The 26,546-nt window shown below is 37.3% G+C and overlaps 4 protein-coding genes across 6 annotated transcripts; 2 read left to right on the top strand and 2 right to left on the bottom strand.

Annotated features, from left to right (window-relative positions):
• Window positions 1–1,148: 1,148 nt before the first annotated feature.
• LOC116030265 (nitrate regulatory gene2 protein-like) lies at window positions 1,149–7,924 on the bottom strand. Its single transcript, XM_031272458.1, has 4 exons — window positions 6,225–7,924; window positions 5,799–6,004; window positions 4,972–5,195; window positions 1,149–2,359 (listed from the first exon to the last, which is right to left on the bottom strand). The coding sequence occupies exons 1-4, from the start codon at window positions 7,567–7,569 to the stop codon at window positions 1,612–1,614; spliced, it is 2,523 nt and encodes an 840-aa protein (XP_031128318.1). The 5' UTR covers window positions 7,570–7,924; the 3' UTR covers window positions 1,149–1,611.
• A 5,576-nt stretch (window positions 7,925–13,500) lies between these two features.
• Window positions 13,501–15,538, top strand: LOC116028608 (lysM domain-containing GPI-anchored protein 2). The gene is made up of 4 exons (XM_031270370.1): window positions 13,501–14,451; window positions 14,734–14,854; window positions 14,948–15,117; window positions 15,270–15,538. The coding sequence occupies exons 1-4, from the start codon at window positions 13,785–13,787 to the stop codon at window positions 15,365–15,367; spliced, it is 1,056 nt and encodes a 351-aa protein (XP_031126230.1). The 5' UTR covers window positions 13,501–13,784; the 3' UTR covers window positions 15,368–15,538.
• Window positions 15,539–16,231: 693 nt separating this feature from the next.
• LOC116028606 (protein DETOXIFICATION 45, chloroplastic-like) lies at window positions 16,232–23,082 on the top strand. Of its 3 annotated transcripts, none has more exons than XM_031270367.1 (16): window positions 16,233–16,337; window positions 16,550–16,659; window positions 16,767–17,175; window positions 17,291–17,478; window positions 17,931–18,074; window positions 19,048–19,214; window positions 19,945–20,080; window positions 20,319–20,415; window positions 20,545–20,645; window positions 20,915–21,078; window positions 21,195–21,266; window positions 21,400–21,516; window positions 21,618–21,713; window positions 21,789–21,910; window positions 22,566–22,623; window positions 22,932–23,082. In XM_031270367.1, the coding sequence occupies exons 3-16, from the start codon at window positions 16,811–16,813 to the stop codon at window positions 22,956–22,958; spliced, it is 1,854 nt and encodes a 617-aa protein (XP_031126227.1). In that variant the 5' UTR covers window positions 16,233–16,337; window positions 16,550–16,659; window positions 16,767–16,810; the 3' UTR covers window positions 22,959–23,082. The 3 variants fall into 3 exon arrangements, with proteins under 3 accessions (XP_031126228.1, XP_031126227.1, XP_031126229.1); XM_031270369.1 differs by having other exon boundaries at window positions 22,919–23,074; XM_031270368.1 differs by lacking the exon at window positions 16,550–16,659 and having other exon boundaries at window positions 16,232–16,337.
• Window positions 23,083–23,996: 914 nt separating this feature from the next.
• Window positions 23,997–26,071, bottom strand: LOC116028609 (phosphoserine phosphatase 1). The gene is made up of 6 exons (XM_031270371.1): window positions 25,924–26,071; window positions 25,734–25,814; window positions 25,475–25,603; window positions 25,272–25,334; window positions 25,061–25,188; window positions 23,997–24,980 (listed from the first exon to the last, which is right to left on the bottom strand). Exons 1-6 carry the CDS (start codon window positions 26,017–26,019, stop codon window positions 24,797–24,799), a joined length of 681 nt encoding a protein of 226 aa, XP_031126231.1. The 5' UTR covers window positions 26,020–26,071; the 3' UTR covers window positions 23,997–24,796.
• Between the last annotated feature and the right edge of the window lie 475 nt (window positions 26,072–26,546).

The following is a 26,546-nucleotide window of genomic DNA, read 5'->3' as shown; positions in this document are numbered from 1 at the left end:
AAAAGAGTTGTCAAGATTCTGGTGGTCTACAGGACTAATGACAATACATCTCATAATAACAAAAGCACTCATATTTTCCTCTGAAACTGATGCATAATGTCAGACTCCATGTGCTGAATTAAGATGGGTATACAACTGGAAGCTAGGAACTCAAAGCACATGAATTATGCCCTTTGCTGCTGGGTCCATTGCAGTCATTCAAGAAAAGATGGCAGGCTTCAAGTAAGTATTATTTGTATCTTGATCCTCAGACAGACAAGATTTACAACATGATTAAACAGGCCATTAATATAATGTTGCCTTTCTGATGCAGATCCAGCCCTACATTACCTTTAGGAAATTAGGAGCTAGGCTGGAGAATGATCGATGCAGTCATTTTGTGATTATTGAAGACAGAAAATGAATGCAAATTGTGCTTGGTTTTGTACCTGATGGTTGGAACCACTGTCCAAACATAGCCAGCCAAGAAAGGAATTAGATCCAGATCAAAGTAGTTTTCAACAAATGGAATGAAAGATTCTTCCAGTCACATTCCTCTATATTTTATATGAGCAAATTAAAAGAAGGGAGGGAGTCAAGTAGCAGGACCCAAATTGTGTTCAAATCTAGCAGTTTTCCCTCTAGCCTTCATTTGGCGAACATCTATATATAGTAAGGGGTTCTGAAGCTGTTCCTTAATTCATCACTCTCAGCATTGACCAAGCTAAGGGGATGAGTGTGTTAATATAATGTTCAAAACAATGGCAAGAGAAATGGGTTGGATAGGTATGTCAGAAATTTGGATGGCAGTGCTGAATGAAGATGCATTCGCAGGCAGGCAGGACGAGAATCCACAGCCACAGGTCCCTCCCTAAAAACAAGGAAAATGTTGAGACCAGGTGAGGGCTTGTGTTGTCCTTCCTTTGTCTTGGCAGTGAAAATAGATTTCTTTTGTGAACTGGAGCTGAGTGGAGCATATATATTTCATTGGTGAATTGGGAGGGAGTGTTAATTGTTTGAAACACCCATCACAATCTTCAGCAGCCGCTATCTATCTGCTTCTAATCATTAGGAAATACAAATTGCTGACTCCCACTAGACTAGACTGCTGCTGTGGTCCTGGACGAGGGAGGAGACCATTATCAAGGCTGCCACCATTCATCCCTCAGTTCATACCCAAAAAAACAATTAAGTCTTATTAACAGCAAAAATAATAATAATTCCTGTACAATAAATTAGTTAATGATACATTCATTATATTTTAGCTAGAGAGTATCAGCTTGCTCAGGTAAAGTGGCAATTCATGACTTGCGTCACCAAACACCCACTGTGCCCACCCAAGCTTAACCCTAAATGCAAAATTTACCCTCAACTTTCCAATGCCTGCCTGCCTGCCTGCCTTGCCATCCACCAACAGACACAGATCTACACTGTATCTCATCTTTTCAGCCATCAAATACATACATTTACTTACACCCCTTGGGCGGCCAGCTGTGCACATTACAACCAAGGGAAAAAGGCAACAAAGAGTTTGATATTCCTTTCCCTGATTCCCCCCAATGAAACTTCAATAGCTTCTTCAAGTGAACACACTTTTTCACTTTCACTTCTTCAACCACAAAGAGCGGCCAGCTATGACACTTGTTCATGTGCTCTTGAAAGATTATCCTCTTCAATGCGTTGCAACAGCTCCTCATACACTTTCAAGGAGTTGGCAGTAAATCTTTCCATAGCTTCAAATATATGCTGTAGACCACCCTGAAGGCTACTACTTTTACTCGTATCGCTCTGGTACACAACATGCCTATTTAATGACAGATCATTTTCCACCCCTGACACCAGTAATAACCTTTTATCTAATGCCTGCATCTCCTTTTGTATCTTCTGATCTTCCCTATCCAAGTCCTTAACTATTCTTTCTGTATCCTTACTGGACATCATTCGTTGCCGCATTTCTACCTTGTCTCGTTCCCATAACTCAAGAACACTTTTTGCAAAAGCTAACATGCTGTCTAAAACCTCTTTCTCAGAAACTCTTTCCAATGCTTGTGACCAGTGATTGCAAACAACAAACACAGGGGGTGCACCAATCCTACCAGGAGAAAAGGGAACTATTCCATCAGCTGTTTCTTCAGGTACATACAGAAGGCATTTCATGAGCCAGCTATTCAGTGCTTTCACATAACCTTTCTGGGCACCTATCCAACAAGAGAATCTAAATGTCCAGTTCAGAAGCTCGCGCTCAAGTCGTAAAGTAGAATCAAGATGAGTGTCAGTAAACTGCTTGTGCAATGCAATGGCATCTAACCGCTTAGCTTCCACAATAGCCTGGCACTGATTTTGATGGCACTCAAGCATGGATTTCCACATTCTGGTTAACCTAGAGTTGACAAATTATTCAAAATTAAAATGTAGGAAAATAAGGGAAAATTAAAATTATCACCCATGCAATCAAAATAGCTAGATTAATATAATGTGTACATACCCACATACCACTGTATAGTGCTTTACATGCACTTATGGTCTCAAGTTAATATCACCACTTGATGATTCAAAACATCTAAAGGGTGTTTATTTTGAAGCAATCGTGCAAGATTCCTGTGGATTTCAATCTTGGGAATCCAGATGCTTGCATATTTCTTTAAAAACTGAGACTAAATATGGATTGCCACATTGCCCAAGATTCCCACATGTAGGAAACCAGATTATCACAACCACTAAACCAAACTGGCGATCTCAATTAAATTTGCACCTTATAACAAAAGCATGCTGGTAATAAATTAAGAAATGCAAGTAATATCACCAACGTCAAAGGATAGATGCCAACAGAATTACAGAACTGAAGCAATGTTCAAGGAAAACAATAACTAAAAACAGATTAATAAAATAAAGAGAGTAGAGGTTTCAAATTTTAGATTAAGAAGCACCACCTAGTAGAACAAAAAGGAATAAAAAACACAATGATTACTTGATAAAATTACTAAAATTTCTGCATACCCTTGTATAAATTCATTAATCAGTGGCCACAACTCCTCATCCCTCAGTTTATTTATCGTCACAGAGATCTTATCAACAACCTGAATTGCAATTCTAATTTTTGATGAAAGGCTCCTGACCAAATTTCTTGTCACATCGATTTTGTGTGCCTCAGCACCCTTTTCATCTAGCCGCTTCAGTTTTTTACTTTTCCTCTCGTGCTGTACTCTCATTCTCTCCTCAACCTGCAAAGCGTGAGTGTAAAGAAGACATCTTTATTACACAAGTCAAAGAGTGAGAAAAGATTACAGTTGATATGCACAATAGCATGTCAATTAAACTTGATTGCACATGGGAAAGGGAGAAAATCCAAGAATGAAGCAAAATTTAACTGAAACAAGTCTCAGCATCACATATATAATATATTATTACTGCATACTATGTGTATGAAGAATAAGACCAAATTATACAGAGTCAATTAGATTCAATCAAGAAAAGTACAGAGTGCATAAGTTTAGGAAAGAACATATGCCAAAGGTCAATTGCAGTTTATATGTCAATGTATAAACACTGGCAGCGCATAAGAAATAGATAATGTTGCATGCAAGACTAGCACACTGAAAGACTAGTCAAAATGGTAAACTGGAGGGATGCAAGTGGCATTTACATTTACATATGGAAAGCATGACATGGTAAGAAGCATCTAAAAGATCTACTGAATAACATACAGAACATTCATCGTCCAAACACCCAAAAAGGCAATCTCCATAAAATGGTTGCTATAACAGGTAAAGCAAAAAGGACTGGAAATGGAATGAATCACAGACTCAAGAAAAAAAAAAATTTACCTTAACCTCTTCGCACAGCTTTTTCTCCCAAAGGTACAGCTTCTGTAATGTAGAAGAAAGGTTTTTGGACTTTAAGAAACTGACATCTCCTTCTGCATCTAATATAGCAGGATTGGCCATCTCAATCTGAGTGGCATTTGATGTAGAAGGTTGTGATGATTCCAAAGACGAGGAAGGCATAATTGTGCGAAACATCTTTGAAGAAACTATCAGAAAAAAAAAAAAAAAAAAAAANAACAACAAACACAGGGGGTGCACCAATCCTACCAGGAGAAAAGGGAACTATTCCATCAGCTGTTTCTTCAGGTACATACAGAAGGCATTTCATGAGCCAGCTATTCAGTGCTTTCACATAACCTTTCTGGGCACCTATCCAACAAGAGAATCTAAATGTCCAGTTCAGAAGCTCGCGCTCAAGTCGTAAAGTAGAATCAAGATGAGTGTCAGTAAACTGCTTGTGCAATGCAATGGCATCTAACCGCTTAGCTTCCACAATAGCCTGGCACTGATTTTGATGGCACTCAAGCATGGATTTCCACATTCTGGTTAACCTAGAGTTGACAAATTATTCAAAATTAAAATGTAGGAAAATAAGGGAAAATTAAAATTATCACCCATGCAATCAAAATAGCTAGATTAATATAATGTGTACATACCCACATACCACTGTATAGTGCTTTACATGCACTTATGGTCTCAAGTTAATATCACCACTTGATGATTCAAAACATCTAAAGGGTGTTTATTTTGAAGCAATCGTGCAAGATTCCTGTGGATTTCAATCTTGGGAATCCAGATGCTTGCATATTTCTTTAAAAACTGAGACTAAATATGGATTGCCACATTGCCCAAGATTCCCACATGTAGGAAACCAGATTATCACAACCACTAAACCAAACTGGCGATCTCAATTAAATTTGCACCTTATAACAAAAGCATGCTGGTAATAAATTAAGAAATGCAAGTAATATCACCAACGTCAAAGGATAGATGCCAACAGAATTACAGAACTGAAGCAATGTTCAAGGAAAACAATAACTAAAAACAGATTAATAAAATAAAGAGAGTAGAGGTTTCAAATTTTAGATTAAGAAGCACCACCTAGTAGAACAAAAAGGAATAAAAAACACAATGATTACTTGATAAAATTACTAAAATTTCTGCATACCCTTGTATAAATTCATTAATCAGTGGCCACAACTCCTCATCCCTCAGTTTATTTATCGTCACAGAGATCTTATCAACAACCTGAATTGCAATTCTAATTTTTGATGAAAGGCTCCTGACCAAATTTCTTGTCACATCGATTTTGTGTGCCTCAGCACCCTTTTCATCTAGCCGCTTCAGTTTTTTACTTTTCCTCTCGTGCTGTACTCTCATTCTCTCCTCAACCTGCAAAGCGTGAGTGTAAAGAAGACATCTTTATTACACAAGTCAAAGAGTGAGAAAAGATTACAGTTGATATGCACAATAGCATGTCAATTAAACTTGATTGCACATGGGAAAGGGAGAAAATCCAAGAATGAAGCAAAATTTAACTGAAACAAGTCTCAGCATCACATATATAATATATTATTACTGCATACTATGTGTATGAAGAATAAGACCAAATTATACAGAGTCAATTAGATTCAATCAAGAAAAGTACAGAGTGCATAAGTTTAGGAAAGAACATATGCCAAAGGTCAATTGCAGTTTATATGTCAATGTATAAACACTGGCAGCGCATAAGAAATAGATAATGTTGCATGCAAGACTAGCACACTGAAAGACTAGTCAAAATGGTAAACTGGAGGGATGCAAGTGGCATTTACATTTACATATGGAAAGCATGACATGGTAAGAAGCATCTAAAAGATCTACTGAATAACATACAGAACATTCATCGTCCAAACACCCAAAAAGGCAATCTCCATAAAATGGTTGCTATAACAGGTAAAGCAAAAAGGACTGGAAATGGAATGAATCACAGACTCAAGAAAAAAAAAAATTTACCTTAACCTCTTCGCACAGCTTTTTCTCCCAAAGGTACAGCTTCTGTAATGTAGAAGAAAGGTTTTTGGACTTTAAGAAACTGACATCTCCTTCTGCATCTAATATAGCAGGATTGGCCATCTCAATCTGAGTGGCATTTGATGTAGAAGGTTGTGATGATTCCAAAGACGAGGAAGGCATAATTGTGCGAAACATCTTTGAAGAAACTATCAGAAAAAAAAAAAAAAAAAAAAGACCAGTGAAACAACTATTAAAGGCAATCAATATAACCTCAAGCATAAAATATCACTTCAAGTTCTGTTTTTTGGATCAATGTTAGAACAAACAAAATTGCATAATGCCTGGGAACTCATCACTAGTAAAAAGTTGGCATTAAATAAGATTAGCACTTAACACCAATTGAAGAGAAAAGATGGTTCTTTTTACCTTGATATGTGGCATGTTTACGGTTATAGGGAAGCTTTCCAACCTCAAGCAACTTAGCAAGCTCAGTACCAGCTTCTGAAGCTTGATCAAATTGAACCTGAATCTCTCTAACAACATCAGAGTCACCCTTGAAACCACCGCGAGCCTTGGGGCGAGCAGCTGAAGTCCCTGCCTGGCCCCCAACCATTTTCTTATCAACCACATGCACCTCGTATTCCACTGGATCATTGTCCACAGATACATTAGGTCCGGTCCGGTGTTCCTTGTCGGAATCTTTTGGTCTTGCCTCATCATCTTTTGCTGCTGCCTTGGAATAGCTTCCTTCGCTGGCACCACTGCGTTCGGTGTCCACAAATTTCTGGTCTCCGTGGACTTCCTTCACTACCTCTTGCTCAAAATCCTCATCTTCCAAATCAGGAATCCCCTCTTCTTCTCTAACTTCCCTCGAGTCCCGGCTCGGTGTGTAAGGATGATAAAAATTGTCAGAATTGTCAAAAGGATTCAAGAAATCCCAAGCTGAGCTACTGGGGGGAGGCGGAGGAGGTTGTTTGGAAGTCGAAGGTGAAGATGATGGGCCAGGCCCGGGCGTAGGGGTAGGAAGAGATGAGTAACCATAGTGTGCTGGAGGCGAAGAATCGAAGAAAGAAGCCGCAGCATAATAATTAGTTTGATGATTGGGATAAGTGTGGGAAGGGATTTGGGGATTGGCATAAGGATAAGGATAGTAGGAAGAAGAAGCGTCTCCCACTCGTACAGTGTCAGGACTAAGGGGCCGTTGCTCATAGGTCACTGACGGCGTCGCTTGGTTCCTCATGAAATTCATGTGCGTAAATCCAGTAGTAGTACCACCAAAAAAAGCTCCCGGGTAGGGGCCACCCAGGGCGAGGGATTCATGATCGGCGCCGGCGTCGTAGTTTAGGTGAGCATAGGGATGAAGCGGGGTGGCGTTGTGTGAGTGGTGGAGCAAAGATCCAGAGGCAGAGTCTTCTTCAGCTTCGGAATCGGAGATGAAGTGAAGGTGGGAGCCGGTGCTAGAGCGAGGAGGAGAGGGAATTGCAACGGGTGCTTTGTGGGGAAGGGAAGCAGTAGGTTGTGGGTCTCCTCCTCCTACTCCTTTAGGGTGAGAAGGGAGACTGATAACAGGTGTTGGAGGAAAAGCGTCGAGATCCTGCTGATCGAAGAAGTGGTGGAGAGAGGCACCAATAGCACGGAGAGACTGAAGGTAGGCGAGGTGAGCCTCGGCGAGAGAGTAGCGCTGGCGGATAGCTTCGTCGAGGAAGGCGCAGCGGTCCCGACAGAGCGCCACCGCCGGCAGGTCATCGATCTTGGAGGTGGTACACCCCATATTATTTATTTATTTTAAAAAGATAAAAGTAGTGAAATGAAAAGGAAAAGGAATATTATGATATGATAACATAATATGGTATAGTGGAGGAGCAATCACAGAAGAAGGGAAGATATGAGTAATGTATTAAGAGAATAGAGTAATTAAGAAAAAGGGATGGCGACTGGCGACTGGCGGGCGAGTTGCGAGTGGAAGGAATTGAAATTTAGGGCAGAGTCTGAAAAGAAGAAGAGAGTAAAGGAGAAGAAGGACAGAGATGGAATCTTTGCCAGCGCGGAGTTGCTCGTCAGTATGCGGGGAGGGAGGGATGATGTTGACTAAGCGGAGACTCAGTGTCAACCCACACTCTCATCTACGCATCCATCGTATATTCATTCATTCATTCATATACTACACCACCACCACCACTACTGCTCACTCCATCTATACTTTGATTCCCAGTGCACAATGAATCATTCACTCTAAAGTGTACTTTCACTTTTTGCTATCCTTTTCCTTTTGGATTGACTGGATACAATTCACTGCAATCCCTTCTTTTTTATCACTTTAATTATATATATGTATGTGTGTATTAAAATATTTATGCACAATCTATTCTATACACTAGCACTGAACCATATCCCGTTATCTTTTCAACAAATAAAATACCAAACTCATTCTTTTTAGTTGGTGCATCAAATATTTTCTCTATAAATAATTACACATAGGCCATGTTTGGTAAATGGATGTTGGCTGATTGGATTGGCTGTTTGGGTTAGAAGGTATGATTTGTTAATAACATTGGCTGATTGTAGAAAGTTGTTTAGTAAAATTAGCTGTTAGCATCAGCTGTTTGATATAATTTCTTTTCTCAAAAAGCTAATTGAAAAGGCTGCTTTGAGTAGCCTTTTGAATTTTAGTATTTTGGAGTTACAAAAAGCTTATTAACCAAACAACTAATAGTGATTAAATAAGTCAAAATTGGTTGATAAGCTGATTATTTACCAAACAGGACCTATTAAAAATATAATTTCACTCCATAACTTATTATATGGCAAATTTTACTGTAGACCATTATCGGTGCCTTTTCTTTTAATGAAAATAAACGGCACCCGTTATGAATAATTAGTTTTGTTTGTATAACATATTCATTTTTTTTTATACATACTGAAGTTTCATGTTAGCAAAACTAAAATATCATTTCTATTCAACTACAATTCTATTGGGCCGAGATGCTAAATGAATTAGCCCGGGTCAAGCACGGGGCTCCAACCCGGGTCCCGGACCTTCTCGTGACCCTTGTCTTGCTCCCTCGGGTCAACTTGGCCCGTTCCTAATATATCCATCAAATATCTTTAAAGTTCACTAATATAATGGTAAAAGAAATTAAATAAACTTATACTAAAAATAAAGCAAGGCAAATTAAACATTATATAGACTGTACTCAATAGTCAATAATTGATGGTGTATAATCATGATTGATCATATGAAAAAGCAGTACTCCCGCAATGAATATGAATAGGAAAGTTATGGTATAATGGAGTGATTAAAGGGGCCGGGGCCGAGAATATCAGATCAGATCAGATCCACCAAATATAGTTACAGTATCCAGTACGTTTGATGATGCATGGGTCCCAATTCATATTCATAGTAATGACTTAATGAGTAAATGATCAAAATTAGACTGTAACTCCTACGTTACTCGGTCATTTCAGAATTCACACACATATATACACGTCTAATCACTCTCTACATCTCATATCATTACAAATACAAGCTAAGCCAGCTAGGTACAAATTTGTTATAAAATGTTATCTTATCAATTCGAGATTCAAATAAGTTTGATTTCAGTTATGTTTTAATTAAATGTTATTATGATTATATTTAGTAATTTATCATATTTAAAAATATTATTTTAATAATATTAATCAAATTATCAACTATACATTTAATATAATATGAATTCTACAACTATGATTTAAAAAATATATAACATTATTTTAAGAAAAATATTTTAATATGATTAAGATTTTAACATTGAGTAACATTAATACTGGGTATAAATGTTTGCGCATCACACATATGAATAACATACAATAATTATTGTGTTTAATTTAACCCTACCTCGCTCCATTTTTTGGTTAATATATACTCATAATATTTTTATTTATATATTCTTATTTAATTTTGAAGGGAGAGCTGAGGAGGGAATGGCGTTAAGTTGTTCGTGATGATTTGAATAAATAGTGAAGTGAGAAGGAATATTATACAGCTAGTGGTGTACAATTACGTCTAACATGCATTCATGCATGAAATAAACTGGCATAATATTCTTCCAATATTCGTAAAGTGATAAATTTTTTTATTTTTTTTTTATTTTTTTTGCAACCTAAAGTGATAAATTATTAAATCCCGACCTTTATATATATAATGTATCTAGCTTTTTGTTAATTTGGAATATTCACATTCCAACCAAAGATCATGAATGCACGTGGAAACGTTTAAATAATATGAATCGTAATAATAATAATTAATAATCTGCAATTAAAAACGGTTGACTCATGTGCCATGCCACATGATCAAAATAATTAATTATGTTTTTTTTGAAATCCAACAAAACAAATATATTAACCATCAAGATAAACTGAAATACAATAAGGCGGAAGAATATCTCATTCCCTAATGACAGAAGATGAACCAGTCGCCCGTGCCAGCACATGTTAAATAATCAAATTAATGTATAAAAAGTTTGTTAGCATCGGTAGTCGTCTCAGGTTCAAAATTCATTAAGACGTTTGTAAAATTAGTTTGTTAGGTAAGTATGTGTGCACAAAATTGGACGGTCAAATCCCAATATACATCCCATGCATGCATGCGGGCATGGCAACAATAATAAGATATTGTATGCATGAATTTTTGGCGCATGGAATGATGGAATGTAATTGAATCCGTTAACTGACACTGTAGTAACCCTGCTACAAGCAGCATATATATATATATATATATATATATATATATATATATATATATGTATAGCCAGGGTTGTGGGCATGTAAATATGTAATGCTCTGATGGATTTAATTAACTCGGGTAATCCGAATCAATAAACCCGATAAGATTATAGGGGTATGACAAGTAACGGATAAAAGTGTACATCGGATTTATTTTATATATTGAATAAAGGATAAAGCTATTACAAGATTGTGTAATAATATGACAAGAATGTCGTTAGGACAAAGTATGAAGAAGATGTCTCAATAAGACAATGTTGCATGTTTTTATACTAATCCTAGGCCTAATCGCTCGGAGAAAACCACTTTAACGGCCTAGGACAGTGTCTTGCGCTGAGAAGACAGCGTCAAATCGAGACCCAGGGTCGACTCATGGGCCGGGGTTGCCCATGAGTCGACCCCGAGGGGTCAAGTCATGAACCAAAGTCAGCCAAGTTGATCTCGAGGGGTCAACTTAGGCCCATACGGCCCAGTCGTGTGGGTCCGGGTTGGCCCTCTATTTCCGCTCCCGGTCTGATCCGTGGTAGACCCGTTTATCCATCAGCTCCTATCCGTGCGTATTAGTTGGAGTATTAGACATATATAATAGTGAATTTTAAGTGATTTTTGCAGTTCAAAATTTGGTGGAAATACAAATTTTTCAACAAATGGAGAACAAGATTTTTTGAACCTTATTAAAATGTATTCTGGGTACAGAGAATTAAGGAATATTGGCTGAAGGAAGGGGAAACTAATTCAAGATTTTTCCACAACTCAATTAGAAGAATAACGTCTGTTAATAGAATTAATCGGCTAAAAAATGATGACTCAGTTAGAAGAAGAACGTCGAGTTATGATTCATGACTGCAGGTTGCTAGCTTTTTCGTTTATATTTCAATTCTCTGATCTTAGTTTATAATATATATATATATATATATATATATATATATATATATATATATAGTTTTAGCTTTGCTAGCGCAAGGCTTATAAAAATATCACATTTATTTGTGTGCAAGTGTGTTATGTGTAAGAAAACCAGTGAAGCAAGAAGAGACGGTGGGTTGAGTGGCTGGTGGTTGAGTTGCTCGAAAGTGATGAGACGGGAAAAAGAGTCGATTTAAGTTTTGCATACAAAAGGGGCGGAGAGGTTGGGGAGAAATTTTAGCAGGAAGGGGTTGGTGATTTCTTTGCGAGGATGGGGAGAGGTTGGGAAGAATTGCTAAGTGTTTAAGATGAAACTTGAGCGGCTTAACCTTCTTCAAGGTTCTACACCTCTAGTTATATATACAAGTTTGGGGTTGATTTCCTTTAGAAGTCTTAAACTACCATATTTGGAGATTTCCTTCGTTACTACATTTAGCCTAATTTCCTAAAGTGTTTTGATCTTCTTTCTATGTTTTGTCTTCAAAATCCGCGCCTGCCTTCCATCGCCGTTAGGAAACTTCCAAATTCACCTTCCCCGCACCGCCTTACCTCTCCGGCATCCTTACCCGGCTACTGCTTTGTGATTGGTATGACCGACTCTTCTCTGTCAACTTCCCTAGCCTCGTACCCTCCTTTATACAAGTGTCGTCTTCCTTCTCGTCCTCCTCGTCATGACTCGATCCTTCGAAGTGCAAAGCTTAGCCTCTTCACTCAACCCTCTTAGCCCGAGTCCTGTTGTATTTCTTCTATTCATCCGCTTTCGTCCACCAGCCGATTCTCGACTAATCGGCCCACCCCTTGCCCGTGCTAGTCGCTTCCTTAATCGTCTGTTGCGTCCACCCTTGCCTCCTTTTGATTCTAGGTCGGCTATCTTCTACTTTCGAGCATTAGACCCCGAGCTTGGGTCTACCCCGTCAGAAATTTTGTCTCTTTTTTGTGGACGACAAGTGTGCTATGTGTAACAGGAAAGGAGTTTGCATGTGGCTCTCTGTTTGTTGTGACCTGCATGCGCGTTGGTTTTCCGCACACTGACTTGTTTGCGTTACGTTACTGCTGTACATATGCAGTGCTGCTTAATTATATTTTTGTTAGTTACCTTTGTCTTAATTATATTATAAGAGCATCCCCACCAATGGTTATTGGTGGGGATAATGTTAGTCCAAAGCTTACATGGCATGGGAGAGAAATCAAAAATGAGAAGAGAGAGAATGGGTGGGTTGCTTCTGCAAAATGGGGTGCATGGAACAGTAAATTTGCAGACATGGGACAATGGAGCAACTTTGCTGTTCGCCCACAACAGGCGCCCAGCGGGCGCGTGCGGTGCAAGGCCTGAGGCGCGCCTGACAGAACACAGATTTTAATTTTTTTTTTTTTCCATTTTCTCTTTCATAATCACACTTAAAAAACTCCTCAATTTTCGCGAAATAACCCATAATGATGCTCCTAGAGGCAGCACTCTGCCCCTCTCTTATTAATGAAGTTGGCCGGGAAACCCAAATATTCGTCTCGTGTATATAAGACCAAACAGCATATATATATATATAGTCCAACAGCATTGGGAGCATGATGGTTTGTCTCGATCAAGACGTGCAGGCATGCATGAGCTAGCTAGCTAGCTTAGCTATCATTTATATATTTAGGTATATGTACTAGACTAGAGTTAATAGTGAAGTGGATAGGTATTTTGGCTTTTCAATTTTTATTTTTTTTATGTTTTTATTTTTTCATTCAAAATTTTGATATTTACATTTTAAAATTAATTTATTATTTTTTGTCACATTAAAAAGTAAAATGATCTGAAAGGTGGAGTTGAGTTTGCACCATGTATGTATGTTTATGGCCTCTTCCTATTACTGCTATATTCGCTGACACCAAAAAATAAATATTAAATTTCCAATTACTACAAGTGGGGAGCTTCGCACTTGACTTGCATTCACATGCTTGCTTCCGTGTCTCCCAGTCAGTAAAGTGATTGGTCTGAAGAGATAGAGCCGTACCGCAAAATTAAAGTAGGTATTTTTTTTAGTAAGTCTTATTAAGTCTACCCGGCCTGCCTTCCAGTACAGCATCACTGCTTATCCCTTTTCTTCTTCTTCTTCTTCATCACCCAATCAATTAAGAACAAAAAAGAATATCTCTCTATCCATCTATCTCCCCCGATCTCTTTTTTTAATATAGAATTCATTCTTAATCTTGGATCTAGCTGTACATTGCATATCTCCTTTGGCCTTAACTTGTTAGTCAAAGCTCGATCCGGTGGTCTGCTGATCTGATAGATAACCTGCTGCAGTCATTTACTTATCGAATTGGACGGTGGAAATGGCTAATTCGGTTAATAATAGGTTTCTATTAGTAATTATAATTACTACTACCATTTCCTCCTTGATAATGGTTGTAGAAGCTCAGTCGTCGTCCTTCAAATGCAGCAGCAACAGCACTTGCGACGCTATTATAGACTATGTCTCGCCCAATACCACCACTCTCTCCGCCGTGAAAGCCCTCTTCAATGTCAAGAACCTCCGATCTATCCTTGGCGCTAACAACCTCCCTCTAACCACTCCTCCCAACCAAACCCTTATCGCTAACCACACCCTGAAGATTCCCTTCACCTGCTCTTGCGCCAACGGCACCGGCACTTCCAACAAGCGCCCCGTCTACACAGTCGTTCCCGGCGACGGCCTCTACCATATCGCGGCGGAGGTGTTCGGGAACCTGGTGACCGACCACCAAATTCAAGCCGCCAATAACATAAAGGATGCCAACTTGATATTTGTGGGGCAAAAGCTGTGGATCCCACTGCCTTGCAGCTGTGATGAGGTGGATGGGCAGAGGGTGCTTCACTACGGACACGTGGTGTCGCCCGGAAGTTCCGTCGACGCAATTGCAGCGCAGTACAACACCTCCCAGGATACACTGCTCAGGCTCAATGGATTAACGAGTCCCAAGGATCTCAAGGCCGGGGCGGTTCTTGACGTACCTCTTCCAAGTATATATTTTAAATTTACATTTCAATTCCTGCCTAGCTTCTTAATTAATTTCATGCCGAGCACCTTGTACACTTAATATAATAGTACTAAAAAGAAATTAATTTCATTTCCATAAAACATATTTTTATAAATTTTGTTATTGCTATGATGAATTATATTGCAACCTAGCTAGCTAGCTAAGTAGTAAGTACTCATGAAATTAGTTAATGCATGTCGTATAGGTAGTTTTTTGAGCTAACAATGATATATATATATATATATATATATATATATGCCCGCAGCTTGTACGTCAATGATAAGCAACACTTCACTGGACTACCCACTGCTTGTTCCAAATGGGACTTACGTGTTCACTGCTGCCAATTGCGTCATGTGCAAATGTGATGCTGCTAATAACTGGAAGTAAGTCCCCTTGTTATTAAATTAAATAAGTTTCTTTTTACTGGTCATCAATCAATTTGGTGCATTATTGTATGTATGTGGCGGACGGAGCAGTTTAGAATGCGAACGCACAGAAATAAAATCGTCTCTTTGGGCAACATGCCCGTCGACGCCATGCCAGTTTGGTTCAGGTGGCGGTTGTGGCGTAACAGAGTGTGCCTATGCTGGTTACACCAACCAAACCATTCTCACCGCATCCGCCCCCAACACCTCAACTTGCCCAAGTAAGTGCTACCTGCGCCCCCATTTTAGCTGCTTTAATTTAATTGCCGCTTTACGCTATACTATACGGTGGATGTTATATATAATTACATTTTAATTATTATATATATTATTATTGTATGCTCGTATGTTAATATTTTGTTTTTGTGTGTAGCTGTAGAGAATGGCGGCGCAATATTAAGGCAGCAAGCATGGGGGTGGGACTTTCTTCTCATTTCTTGCTTTGTTTTCATCTCTACCTATCTACCTTAATCGTGTAATCCATCTCCCTATACTATCCCATGCTTTTAATAACCATATTTAGACACGTTTAATTTATCTTAGCTTGGAATTGAAGTTTAGTTTTATTTTCTTCTTTGTTGTCATCAACTCCGATCCAGTTTGACTTTCATAAATCGAAACAGATGAACTGAGGTTAATGGACTTTAGCTTTTAAAATATATATACATACATATATAACTTTGCATAGTCATGCGCATTACGTACTTAATCCGGCCAGTTCTACTTTTTTTGGCGATTATTCTCACTCACAATCTCAACATAAACAATAAGCTAACACAATAATTTAGATCAATATATTATATATAAAGCCGGAGTACTATAAACTAAAAGGAGATTTTCCTTGTAAATGCATGTGTTCCGCAGCTCTAAGTCTTTTATCACATTTGAGAAATGCTCAAATCAATACTCTATTATTAAACGACAAAGGTCAATAATATCATTCTCAACATACTTATCACCATAAGGCAATTGTCAATTGATTCAATACATGATAGTTGTAAACTTATAATGGTTGATTGGTGTAACGAGACTTTAATTTCCTAACAAAACGTTACATAGTCAACTACTTTGGATATTCCAATTATATATAACTTATATATTTTTTTGAAGATATATATAACTTATATATAAATGTTTTCAATATAGTTATTTTAAATTTGACAATATACTTATTTTAAACTTTTTCTACATGTCATTAACACAATTATAGTGATTACAATAATAGCAAAAAGTCACAAGTCACATCTTAATTATACTTGCTTTTCAGTTTACATCACAACATTATTTATACATAATATGGTTGATATAATACTTAAAAAAAAAAAAAAAAAACTTGTCGACTGGCGCGGCACGGACTCACGGAGGCGTGAGAAACCAGGGATTAGACGAAGACGACTACTGCTAGCTACTACGGATACGGTATCGTAATTCGTAAGCCCAGGTTCGATTGCAAAATTTGGCTTTGCCGCCTTTGCTTTCTTCTAATTTCTCGCCTATCATTCTGTTCTGTTGCTGTGAACCGCTGTCTGTCTTGTTTCCGGCTGTTCTAGCGGTGCAATCCTTCCTTCCGCTCTTTCGTTATCTATTTTCTATGCTACTTTTGCACATATCTGCCACCGTTATACTCTGCCACATAACACTTACACTTGACAGAATTCTCCAATTTCTTCATTCTCACTGCTGCTTCTCATCTCTTACCTCTGTTCCGTCGCCACTCCCAGAACACCACCTCGCCCTTGAATGCCTATATTGATCAGAGAGAGGTTCTTCAGAATTCCCCTCTTTATGTAGTCCAGTTATCAGTGTCCTATTTTTATTTTTTTCTGGATTATGACAAATTTTAGATACCATGCCTTTTGTTTCATTTCAGGACAATCTATTGGACTGTGAATCCAAGATAACCAAATCCTAATAATGGCATTTTCTCAATTGAGTGGTAGCACGGTATCCAACGGGCTGCGACATGACATTAGACAACGGGAATTGATGAAGGAAATATTGTTTAAGTTCCACCCGACACAATCAAACCCCGTTCGAAATTTCTGTTTAAGAAGAGTTGGTAGTAGTAGGATGAGATGTGTAGATGGCAGTAGGAATTGTTCTTTGTCCATAAGCAACCAAAACAATTTTCTATCTTCACAATTAATCCACCCAAGGAAGCAGTTTTTCTTGAGGGCAAATAATCCTGCTAGCTCAAATTTTGATGTTCAATCTTGTAAGCAGAAGGATGTTTCTGCTGTGGGAGACAATACCCTCTCAAACTCAAGCGGAGAGGTCCTGTAAGACCTCTAATTATGCTACTGTCTTTTTTACTCTATTTTTGCCTCTAACTAGTTTTAAGCTAAATCTCGTCACACCATTTCCTCATTCATTTTACTTAAATTTTTCTCTCAGAGAATTAAGTGAAACTATTTCTTCTGAAACCAATGGAATTGGGAATTACTTGGCAGACTCTACTACTGCTTCACTTCACTCCCAGGATATTAAGCGTGAACTTGTCATACTCTCTTTACCAGCACTTGCTGGTCAAGCCATTGATCCTCTGACACAGTTGATGGAGACTGCTTACATTGGCCGCTTGGGTAAGGTTGATGCTTCAATGTGAAGCTGATTATTCACAATTTTGCCACTACATATATGTATATAATGCATTACCTACACCACAGCTCTTTTCTCACAGGTTGTTAGCTTTGTTATTAGTCTTATGGCTGATGCATAGACCTTTTGTAGCTTGCATACTTTGAATGTTACACTACTTCACTAGCTCTGATCATACTGGCTATCAACCATACCTTTGCTTTTCTCTATTATCAAATCTGAAAAGTTTTTATTATTATTTATTTTGGGTACTTTGGTGAGAGACCCCCTGATCTCTGGTGGCCACACTGGGCTCCAACCAATGCCTTTTCTTACTTCAATTCCTGGGCCCAATGGTCATCAAACGATTTTCTTTTTGTTTTGGGTGGGGTTAGGAGCTTGATTATTTTCATTTTATTTCATTGCTCACTGGATTTTGTTCTTTGTTTTTCCATAGGTTCTGTGGAGTTGGCTTCTGCTGGTGTTTCCATATCAGTTTTTAATGTCATTTCAAAACTATTTAACATTCCTCTACTTAGTGTTGCAACATCATTTGTTGCTGAAGATATTGCTAAGAGTGAGACTGGATTTTCTCCATCAGGTGAGGTGGACAAATAAATTTTTGTAAACTTTTGAACAGTGAAAAGTGTGATAGTTTTAACTGATGAAACTAGAATAAACTCTGTTTGATGCACAGAGGTGCAAGTGACAAAAAGTATAGAGTTGAATACAGATTTGACATGATATTAAATCGGTTTGATATATTGACCAGCAACTTGGTAGTCACAAAATTTTTGCATTAGACTTGTGATATATTTTATAATTATGACATTAGTAATAAGAGAAAATAGAAGTGGAAACATATACAAATTTTATTATAGTCTCATGATGATCTGCAGTTAGGTATATATTTGGAACAGAGTATATATAATATCTAATAAATTGACTATACATTGTTTGTAAACTTAATACATATTAATATTAATCTACATAGTTAAATGCCAATATTTTAATAATATGTTCTTTTTTGTTTTACTACTTTGAGAAACATATCGAACAGAGTATTCCTACTTTTTGAATTTTTGTAAAATAATACAGTAACAAGAATAACGTTAATATCTATGTTATCCCTTTTGTTTGAATACTATTTAGATTAAAAATTTAAAAATATGAGATTTATGTTTTTGTTTGAAAGTATGTCAAATGTATAGCAATAAGTATTCATATAGGTTTATTCATCTCTTATATTTAATTTTATTACCAACTTCTTTAAATAGTCAATGTGGGACTTAGAAGATCTCTTGCTTAAATTGTACAGGAGTTATCTTTAACCAAAAAAATTTATTTTGGCTCCAAGAATACATTTTACTCATAATTAAAATGCCAAATATTTGGTTAATAAAAATATTGATTTACTTTAATTAGGATAAAGAAAGTGGTTTTTCCATAACTTGATATGCTCAGGACTATACTACTTTAGTAGTTTAGTATGATATAATGATTTCCTAGAAAAAGGACAGGCTTCTCAATTATATTGTTAATATTTCTGATTCCTTTGATTATCTATTATGCAGAAGGGGATGAAGGTTCCAAGAGTAAACCTTTCAATGGCAGAGCAGAAAGGCATCAACTTTCTTCTGTCTCCACAGCATTACTTTTGGCAGTTGGCATTGGCATCATTGAAGCTTTAGCTTTGTCTTTGGGATCTGGTCCGCTTCTTAGTTTGATGGGCATTTCACATGTATGATTACTCCATTATATTTAGTGGTGTTTTGGTTTTGCTTGTATGTGCTATGAATGCTTTTACAGTGAATTGGGATTGTTTTACAGCTGCTATTTTACATCATCTTTTAAAGTTTAAACAGTGGTAATGTGATATTTACATAGTTCCTTGCCTTGATAATTTAAAGTACTTAATTTATTTATGAAAATGGATTTTTACTGCTAATCAATTTTCTTGTAGAAATTTTCTGGATTTTACATAAGCATGTCAATCGTTCATCAAATAATCATTTTAACTGATACTACTTGTTACCAGGACAAGTTATCTGAAGAGCAAAAAGAGACTAGGTTATACTATCTATACCTAAACATCATACTTAATTATAGAGAAAAATATCCCTGTGAAATATGTGGCAACATTTCAATATTTTCATCTGCTAATTAAGGCTATGATGTCTGAATGAGGTGGCACTAGGTTTTGGCAATGGTTTCTATTCTAATTCTTATGCTTGCAGTCACTTATACAAACTTTTAATTTTATTTATTTATTTATATTTTATATTTAAGTGATATCTTTTACTGAGTTAATTTCGTAATAGACTTCGCCTATGTGAGCTCCAGCTGGCAATGGTTTCTATTCTAGTTCCTATGCTTGCAGGCATTTATGCAGACTTGTAATTGTTTTATTCATTTATTTATTTTTATTTTCTATTTAAGTGATATGTTTTAATAAGTTATTTTCATAATAGACTTCACCTATGCGAGCTCCAGCACAAAGGTTTCTGGCTCTGAGAGCTCTTGGTGCTCCTGCCTTCGTAGTTTCTTTGGCTCTTCAAGGCATTTTTCGTGGTTTTAAAGATACAAAGACTCCTATGTTCTGTTTAGGCAAGTTCTGTGATCTCTCAATGTTTACTGTTCAATTGCATCATGCATTGACAAGTAGATAAGTGTCCTCTCCTAAATAGATCAGTTCCCCTCATCTTCAATGATAGTTGTTTGCTAGCATTTGCAACTTGCAGTTCAGATGGTATTTGCAATGAAATATTTAATTACAAGCATCTATCTAAATGTTTATGCTCTTTGATTTACATTTTCTTAATTTGTTAATTCATTGCTTCTGCAGCTATTGGAAATTTTATGGCTATATTTTTGTTTCCATTACTTATGTTCTACTACCAATTGGGTGTATCTGGAGCTGCCATATCCACTGTCATATCACAGTATGTCAACAATTTCATTAACCTGTTTTGGTCCTATACTCCTATATATTTTTATTTTATACCTCATCTTGTTTTCTTTCAGATTCATTTCAAATTTAAGTAACTTTTTTATTGATCTTCAATCTCAAGATACTTGGTGACCTTTTCAATGCTTTGGTGCTTGAATAAGAGAGCTGTATTGTTACCCCCAAAACTGGGAGAATTACAATTTGGTGGCTATCTGAAATCTGGTGAGTTGATGTATTGAGCAGGTCTATGAAATACTGAAGCATTTGTTTCCTGACCATAATATCATTTATCTGAGGGCTTATGATGTGGTATTTAGCAAACTCATTATGCCATTGCTGTGTGGTTGTTGAATGCTTCTTAGACGTTTATCTAAACTTCAGATGGGTTGTTCTCTGTGTGTGTGTTGGGGGGGTGGGGGGGGGGGGGGGAGGGTATTGTGCATTTTACTTTGACAAGATAGTTTTTGTAATCCATTTGATATCCCATTTAGGTGGTTTTCTACTTGGAAGGACTCTTTCGGTCCTTTTCACTATGACACTTGGTACATCAATGGCTGCTCGTCAAGGTCCTGTAGCAATGGCTGCTCACCAAATATGCTTACAAGTATGGTTGGCTGTCTCCCTACTCACAGATGCTCTGGCTGCATCTGCACAGGTAAAATGCATGTGCATTATTCTAACTGACATTTGTCTCATGTGCCCACCTTTTAACTCTTTCTTAATTTATTTGTATAGGCGTGTTCTTACACATCTTACTCTTGTTTTGTCTAGGCACTCGTTGCCAGTTATTCGTCAAAGGGTGATTATAGGGTTGTGAAGGAGATTACACACTTTGTTTTGAAGGTTTGTCTTACCAAGTTGTGCTTGGTTGTTTCCGGATTCTTTACTACTTGATATGTTTATATACAACAAAAATTATATATGTTAATTGAAAATTTAGACTTTAATATTCATTTTATCGGTTACCTTTTAACAGATTGGACTGGTTACTGGTGTTTTTTTAACCTCTGCGTTGGGTGTTTCTTTTGCTTCTCTGGCAACTTTATTTACCAAGGACATGGAAGTATTGGGAGTAGTCAAAACTGGTGTATTGGTATGCTTGAGGCCCTCTGGCTTCTAATGGTTTGATGCTTCTTTGCATTCTTTGGGGCATTGCTATCATATATCTAATTTGAAAAAATGAAATCACTGCAGTTTGTGAGTGCCAGTCAACCGATAAATGCTCTAGCTTTTATTTTTGACGGTCTCCATTATGGTGTTTCAGATTTTGCATATGCAGCTCGTTCTATGGTAAGTTCACATTCCATAATGTTATAACGTATATTGAACATTTGGTGTACCATAACACATGCTTTTGTATTACAGATGTTAGTGGGTGCTTTATCTTCTGCATTTTTGCTCTATGCTCCAAGAGTTTTTGGTCTTCAGGGTGTTTGGTTGGGCTTGACCCTTTTCATGGGATTGCGAATGATGGCTGGTTTTATAAGGTTAAAAATACTGCAGAATCTCTCTCTCTCTCTCTCTCTCCCTATGCATGTGTATATTGTGCAGCAGATAGCTTGTCTTTTATAATTTTCTCACTTTTCTGTTTCACCAGAATCAGATTGTTAGTTTGATTTATGTATTTGAAAGGATATCCTGGCCCTCTCAAAGGAATTGTTCAGGTTGAATAGCAAGGTGTTAACTACTTTTAAGACCCAAGTATATGGTGCCACCTAGGGACTAGTTATTTATGATTCATGTTTTTCCATGTAGAGTGTAGACCAGAAGTTTGCTTGAATTTTTCTTCTTCTTGTATTAGTCTCTCTTTTTTTATTTTGGGTGTGTGGGGTGGGGTGGGGGGACCTAAAAGTTGTGAAGGAGATACTACTCCACTCCATGGCCAGGGCATGCCATAAGCCTTGGCTATCAAAAACGACTCCTTGTGGATAGTACAGATTGTCCACTAAAGCAAACTGCTACTTGTATTTGTATTTAGTAGTGGATTAAATGTGCATTTAGCAATATTTTTCATGATGCTATACCAAAATCTAGCCATTTGGGCGTTTTTATACTCGAATTATTGGTAGATGCTGACTAAAATTATATTTAAAAATTTTGATGCCATTGCTTCTCATGTGTGGAGTATGTTTTACTTTTCAGGATTTTCTCAAAGGATGGTCCTTGGTGGTTCCTGCACTGTGACATGGATAATATAATGGTTAGTGATTTTATTTTATATTTTTTATATAAGAATGGATAACAAATGGCATGCATGCTTCTTAGCGGTGCCCCAAGGATATGAGTGTGCATGAGTGATTTCAAACACAGTATGTGCATTCTAATGTTGTCAGAGTAGTTGTATTTAGGCAAGTTGATGTTAGTGTACAGTATGCTGTGTTCCAATGGGAGCATGATATATTGTTGCTTTTTAAGTTTTTTTAGTTCTCTTATCTTTCAATGGTATCAGTACAGCTTTTGTATTATTAATTTATTATTGTTTATTGTCTGACCAGAATCAACTTTCAGGTGCTGGCTAGGGCAGATAGACATTAAGACCTTCCAGCTTGCACTTGAATTTTAGTATTCGAAGTATGTGTTGGATGGGGCCTTGCTTCTGTTATCTAATCTCTAGGCGAGTGGGCCTTTCTCCCCAATGGTTGGGAAAGAGTGGGGGGGGGGGGGGAGGGGTTGGGGTTCACTGTCTTGTTGGAAGTTGGAACACATGAGTGTTGATTGTCAGTGATTGACTTGGTTTAGAATCTTTTGCTCGTATATACAATGATAGATAGATAGGTTGATAGGTTCATATTATTTATCAATGAAAAGGTTTCCTTTGGTGTCTCTCTCAGTATTGGCATATTGTTTCTTATGTTGTTCCATGCATCAATGATAAGGGCCCTGTTTGGTAAATGGCTGTTGGCGGATTGGGTTGGCTGTTTGGGTTAGAAGGTATAATTAGTTGATAACATTGACTGATTGTAGAAAGTTGTTTGATAAATTGGTCCTGTTTGGTAAATGGATGTTGGCTGTTTGGGTTAGAAGGTATGATTAGTTGATAACATTGGCTGATTGTAAAAAGTTGTTTGATAAATTGGTCCTGTTTGGTAAATGGCTGTTGGCTGTTTGGGTTAGAAGGTATGATTAGTTGATAACATTGGCTGATTGTAGAAAATTGTTTGATAAATTAGCTGTTAGCTGTTTGATATAATTTATTTTCTCAAAAAGCTAATTGAAAATGTTACTTTGAATAGCCTTTTAAATTTTAATATTTTGGAGTTACAAAAAGCTTATTAACCAAACAACTAATAGTGATTAAATAAGCCAAAATTGGCTGATAGGCTAATTATTTACCAAACAGGGCCATTAGCTGTTAGCTGATAGCTGTTTGATATAATTTCTTTTCTCAAAAAGCTAATTGGAAATGCTGTTTATAGTAGCCTTTTAAATTTTAGTATTTTGGAGTTACAAAAAGCTTATTAACCAAACAACTAATAGTGATTAAATAAGTCAAAATTGACTGATATGCTTATTATTTACCAAACAGGGCCAAGATTTTATTTTGCTAGTCTCATAGAGTTTGGGTATCTTATGTATATGTGGTATGTATGATGTTTATTTTAAATTTTGTGTGTGAAATGAGTGACTGAGTAGTGACACTACTGAGCAGCAGTGGAAATGTGCAAAAAAAAAAAAAAAGGATGTAAAAAGAAACGACTCCAAGTTTGCAATCCACAACTTGACTTGTTGAGTGGCCTCGAAGATGTTTTTTTCCTGTATGTACCACCACACCAGGTTGAGCAATTACTGGCTTCACAGCCGTCTCCACTCCGTTGGTCCGTCTATCAGCAAATGAAGGAAACTGAAGATGTGTCAACTATCATGGCTACAGGTTTTGCCTCTCTGCTCCATTATCTTCTCATTTCCTGCTGAAGCACCACCACCTTGCTCGAAAACCGCCTGCATGCACATTCAGCTCCAATATTCCCTGAGGTGACCGTCACCAAATCACGCATGCATGCATGCAGCAGAGCAGTTGTCTACAATGATTCCAACCAGGGTGAGGGTAGTTAGTAGCAACTTAACGACAAGACTCCAAAAATAAACCATCTATCTGCAAGCTTCATAATATTTGCTGCTTTGTGCACCCACAGCAGTCACTTTCTCCCATTGTTGAGGTATGGGACTATGGGTATTCAAAAGCATATTTTGCAATCCGCACTGATCAGAATTTTGTAATCACCTACTAGTATATAACTCATGACACAAAATACATTAAACAAAACACACACACACACACACATAATCCTTATTATAATTGTAAGAGAATGAGTTACGTTGCAGGAGGATTTTATTGTGTGAATAATAAATGGAATGGAAGCAGCTGAGACTAATTATGGAACTGCACGTAATTCTCCAGTGAGAAGAGCAAATTTCCTGTGGTGGGAGAGAATGGAAGGGACTGTGATTTCTTTTACTTTTGAAGCGAATGATTCATTTTTGCAGGATCCTGCTGCACTAAGGATTGTCTGCAGAATTTGCAGGGGATCACCATGGCTCACAATCAGCACTGCACACCTATAACCAACCAAAACATTACATTCACATTCAATTCATACACATACATATAATTCCATCTGGAAATGATCAATGATTACCCTTGGAATTCCTTCTCAATGCTGGTTAATGCATTTGTAAGTCTAGAAACAACATCTGCTACACTTTCCCCACCTTCTTCAGGCTGCTTGAAAGGGTCCTTCTCATCCAGATCCCAAATCTCTGGGTACTGACAATAATAATAATTCATTGAATGGAAGCTTAAATGAGCAGTATATATGCATCCATCCATTTAAGGAAGTTACTACTTACTTTATCATGCGACATAAGCTCATAAGAAGGGCCAAAGAACCGTTCACGAAGATCATTTATAACCTGCTAGGCAGAATTATTATTATTATTATTAGTGTGTGTGTGTGTGTGTGTGTGAGTAGGTAAACTCAGGTACAACACATAATAATAGATGATGATAAATTGATAATTTCCACCCACCGCTCACGCTCACCATACCATACCATGCACTGTGCTCCTTCAAATGGAATATCAAGCTGGGATGCAACTACTTGTGCGGTATGCCTGGTCCTTGAGAATGGGGAGTAGCAGATTCTCACATTCTCAGGCTGGAACTTGTTATCTATCAGCTCCTGTAAGTTACAAGTAAATAGGGAGGTAGAGAAATAATGAAGAAGCAATCCAAACCCCCAAGTCTGACAACACACACTTTTGGAATCGATCAGACAAGCCACCCTTTCTTTATTCCTAATTCCTAATTACCTTACGGAATGAGTCCCCGGCTAATCGAGCTTGTTCAACTCCGGCGGCACCTAATTTATACTGTTCCAGGATGCCATTTTCCTGGCCAAACAAATATCATCAGAGTATTACAGTGGGCTGGGCGGGAGTGAGAGAAATCATATTTAAAAAATAAAAAATAAAAAATAAAAAATTACTCAATCTCGCTTACCATGGACGATACAATAAGACCTAATTCATTCGGAATGCTTTTACCATGCCTGAGCACCCAATACCTATTTCTAAGAAAACAATTGCTACTCTCCATAGCTCAGCTGTGTGTCGCCCGCCGGAATCCGGATATTTCTGTCTCACTCCTTCGCTGCGTTAGGACTTAGGAGTTAGCACTTAGCCGCATCTTGCTTACTTTATGGGCTGGGCTATTGGGCTTTTACATATCCCAATTTCTTTAAATCTATTTTGGGCTCATTATTATTTATCAAATTATGTTATGGACCTGAGTCCACCTTACAAGGTGGATTCAGGTCCATGTTCACAATTTTAAAATTTTATGTTCATAATTTTAAAATTCAATATTCACAATTTTATATCTTAATATACAAAATAACATTACTCAATATTAACTTTGTATTGAATTCATTACCTCTTATTTGTAAGAGTCACTTCATGCCACTGATAATAATAAATACTTATATGGTGTAAAATATCGTAATTTTATTAATAGTGTAGGGAACTAGGTACAAGATATTCGCCGAGCTGATTCGTAAGTCGTGATGTTGGGTCAAGGTTTTTGCCTCGGGAGATTGCGCAATGGGCCTTCAAACCTCCAAGGGA

The sequence above is a fragment of the Ipomoea triloba genome, chromosome 9 (assembly GCF_003576645.1).
Source record: "Ipomoea triloba cultivar NCNSP0323 chromosome 9, ASM357664v1".
In the NCBI taxonomy this organism is placed as follows: Eukaryota; Viridiplantae; Streptophyta; class Magnoliopsida; order Solanales; family Convolvulaceae; genus Ipomoea; species Ipomoea triloba.
Note: the sequence above shows the minus strand (reverse complement) of the source record. Positions and strands in the feature narration are given on the sequence as shown.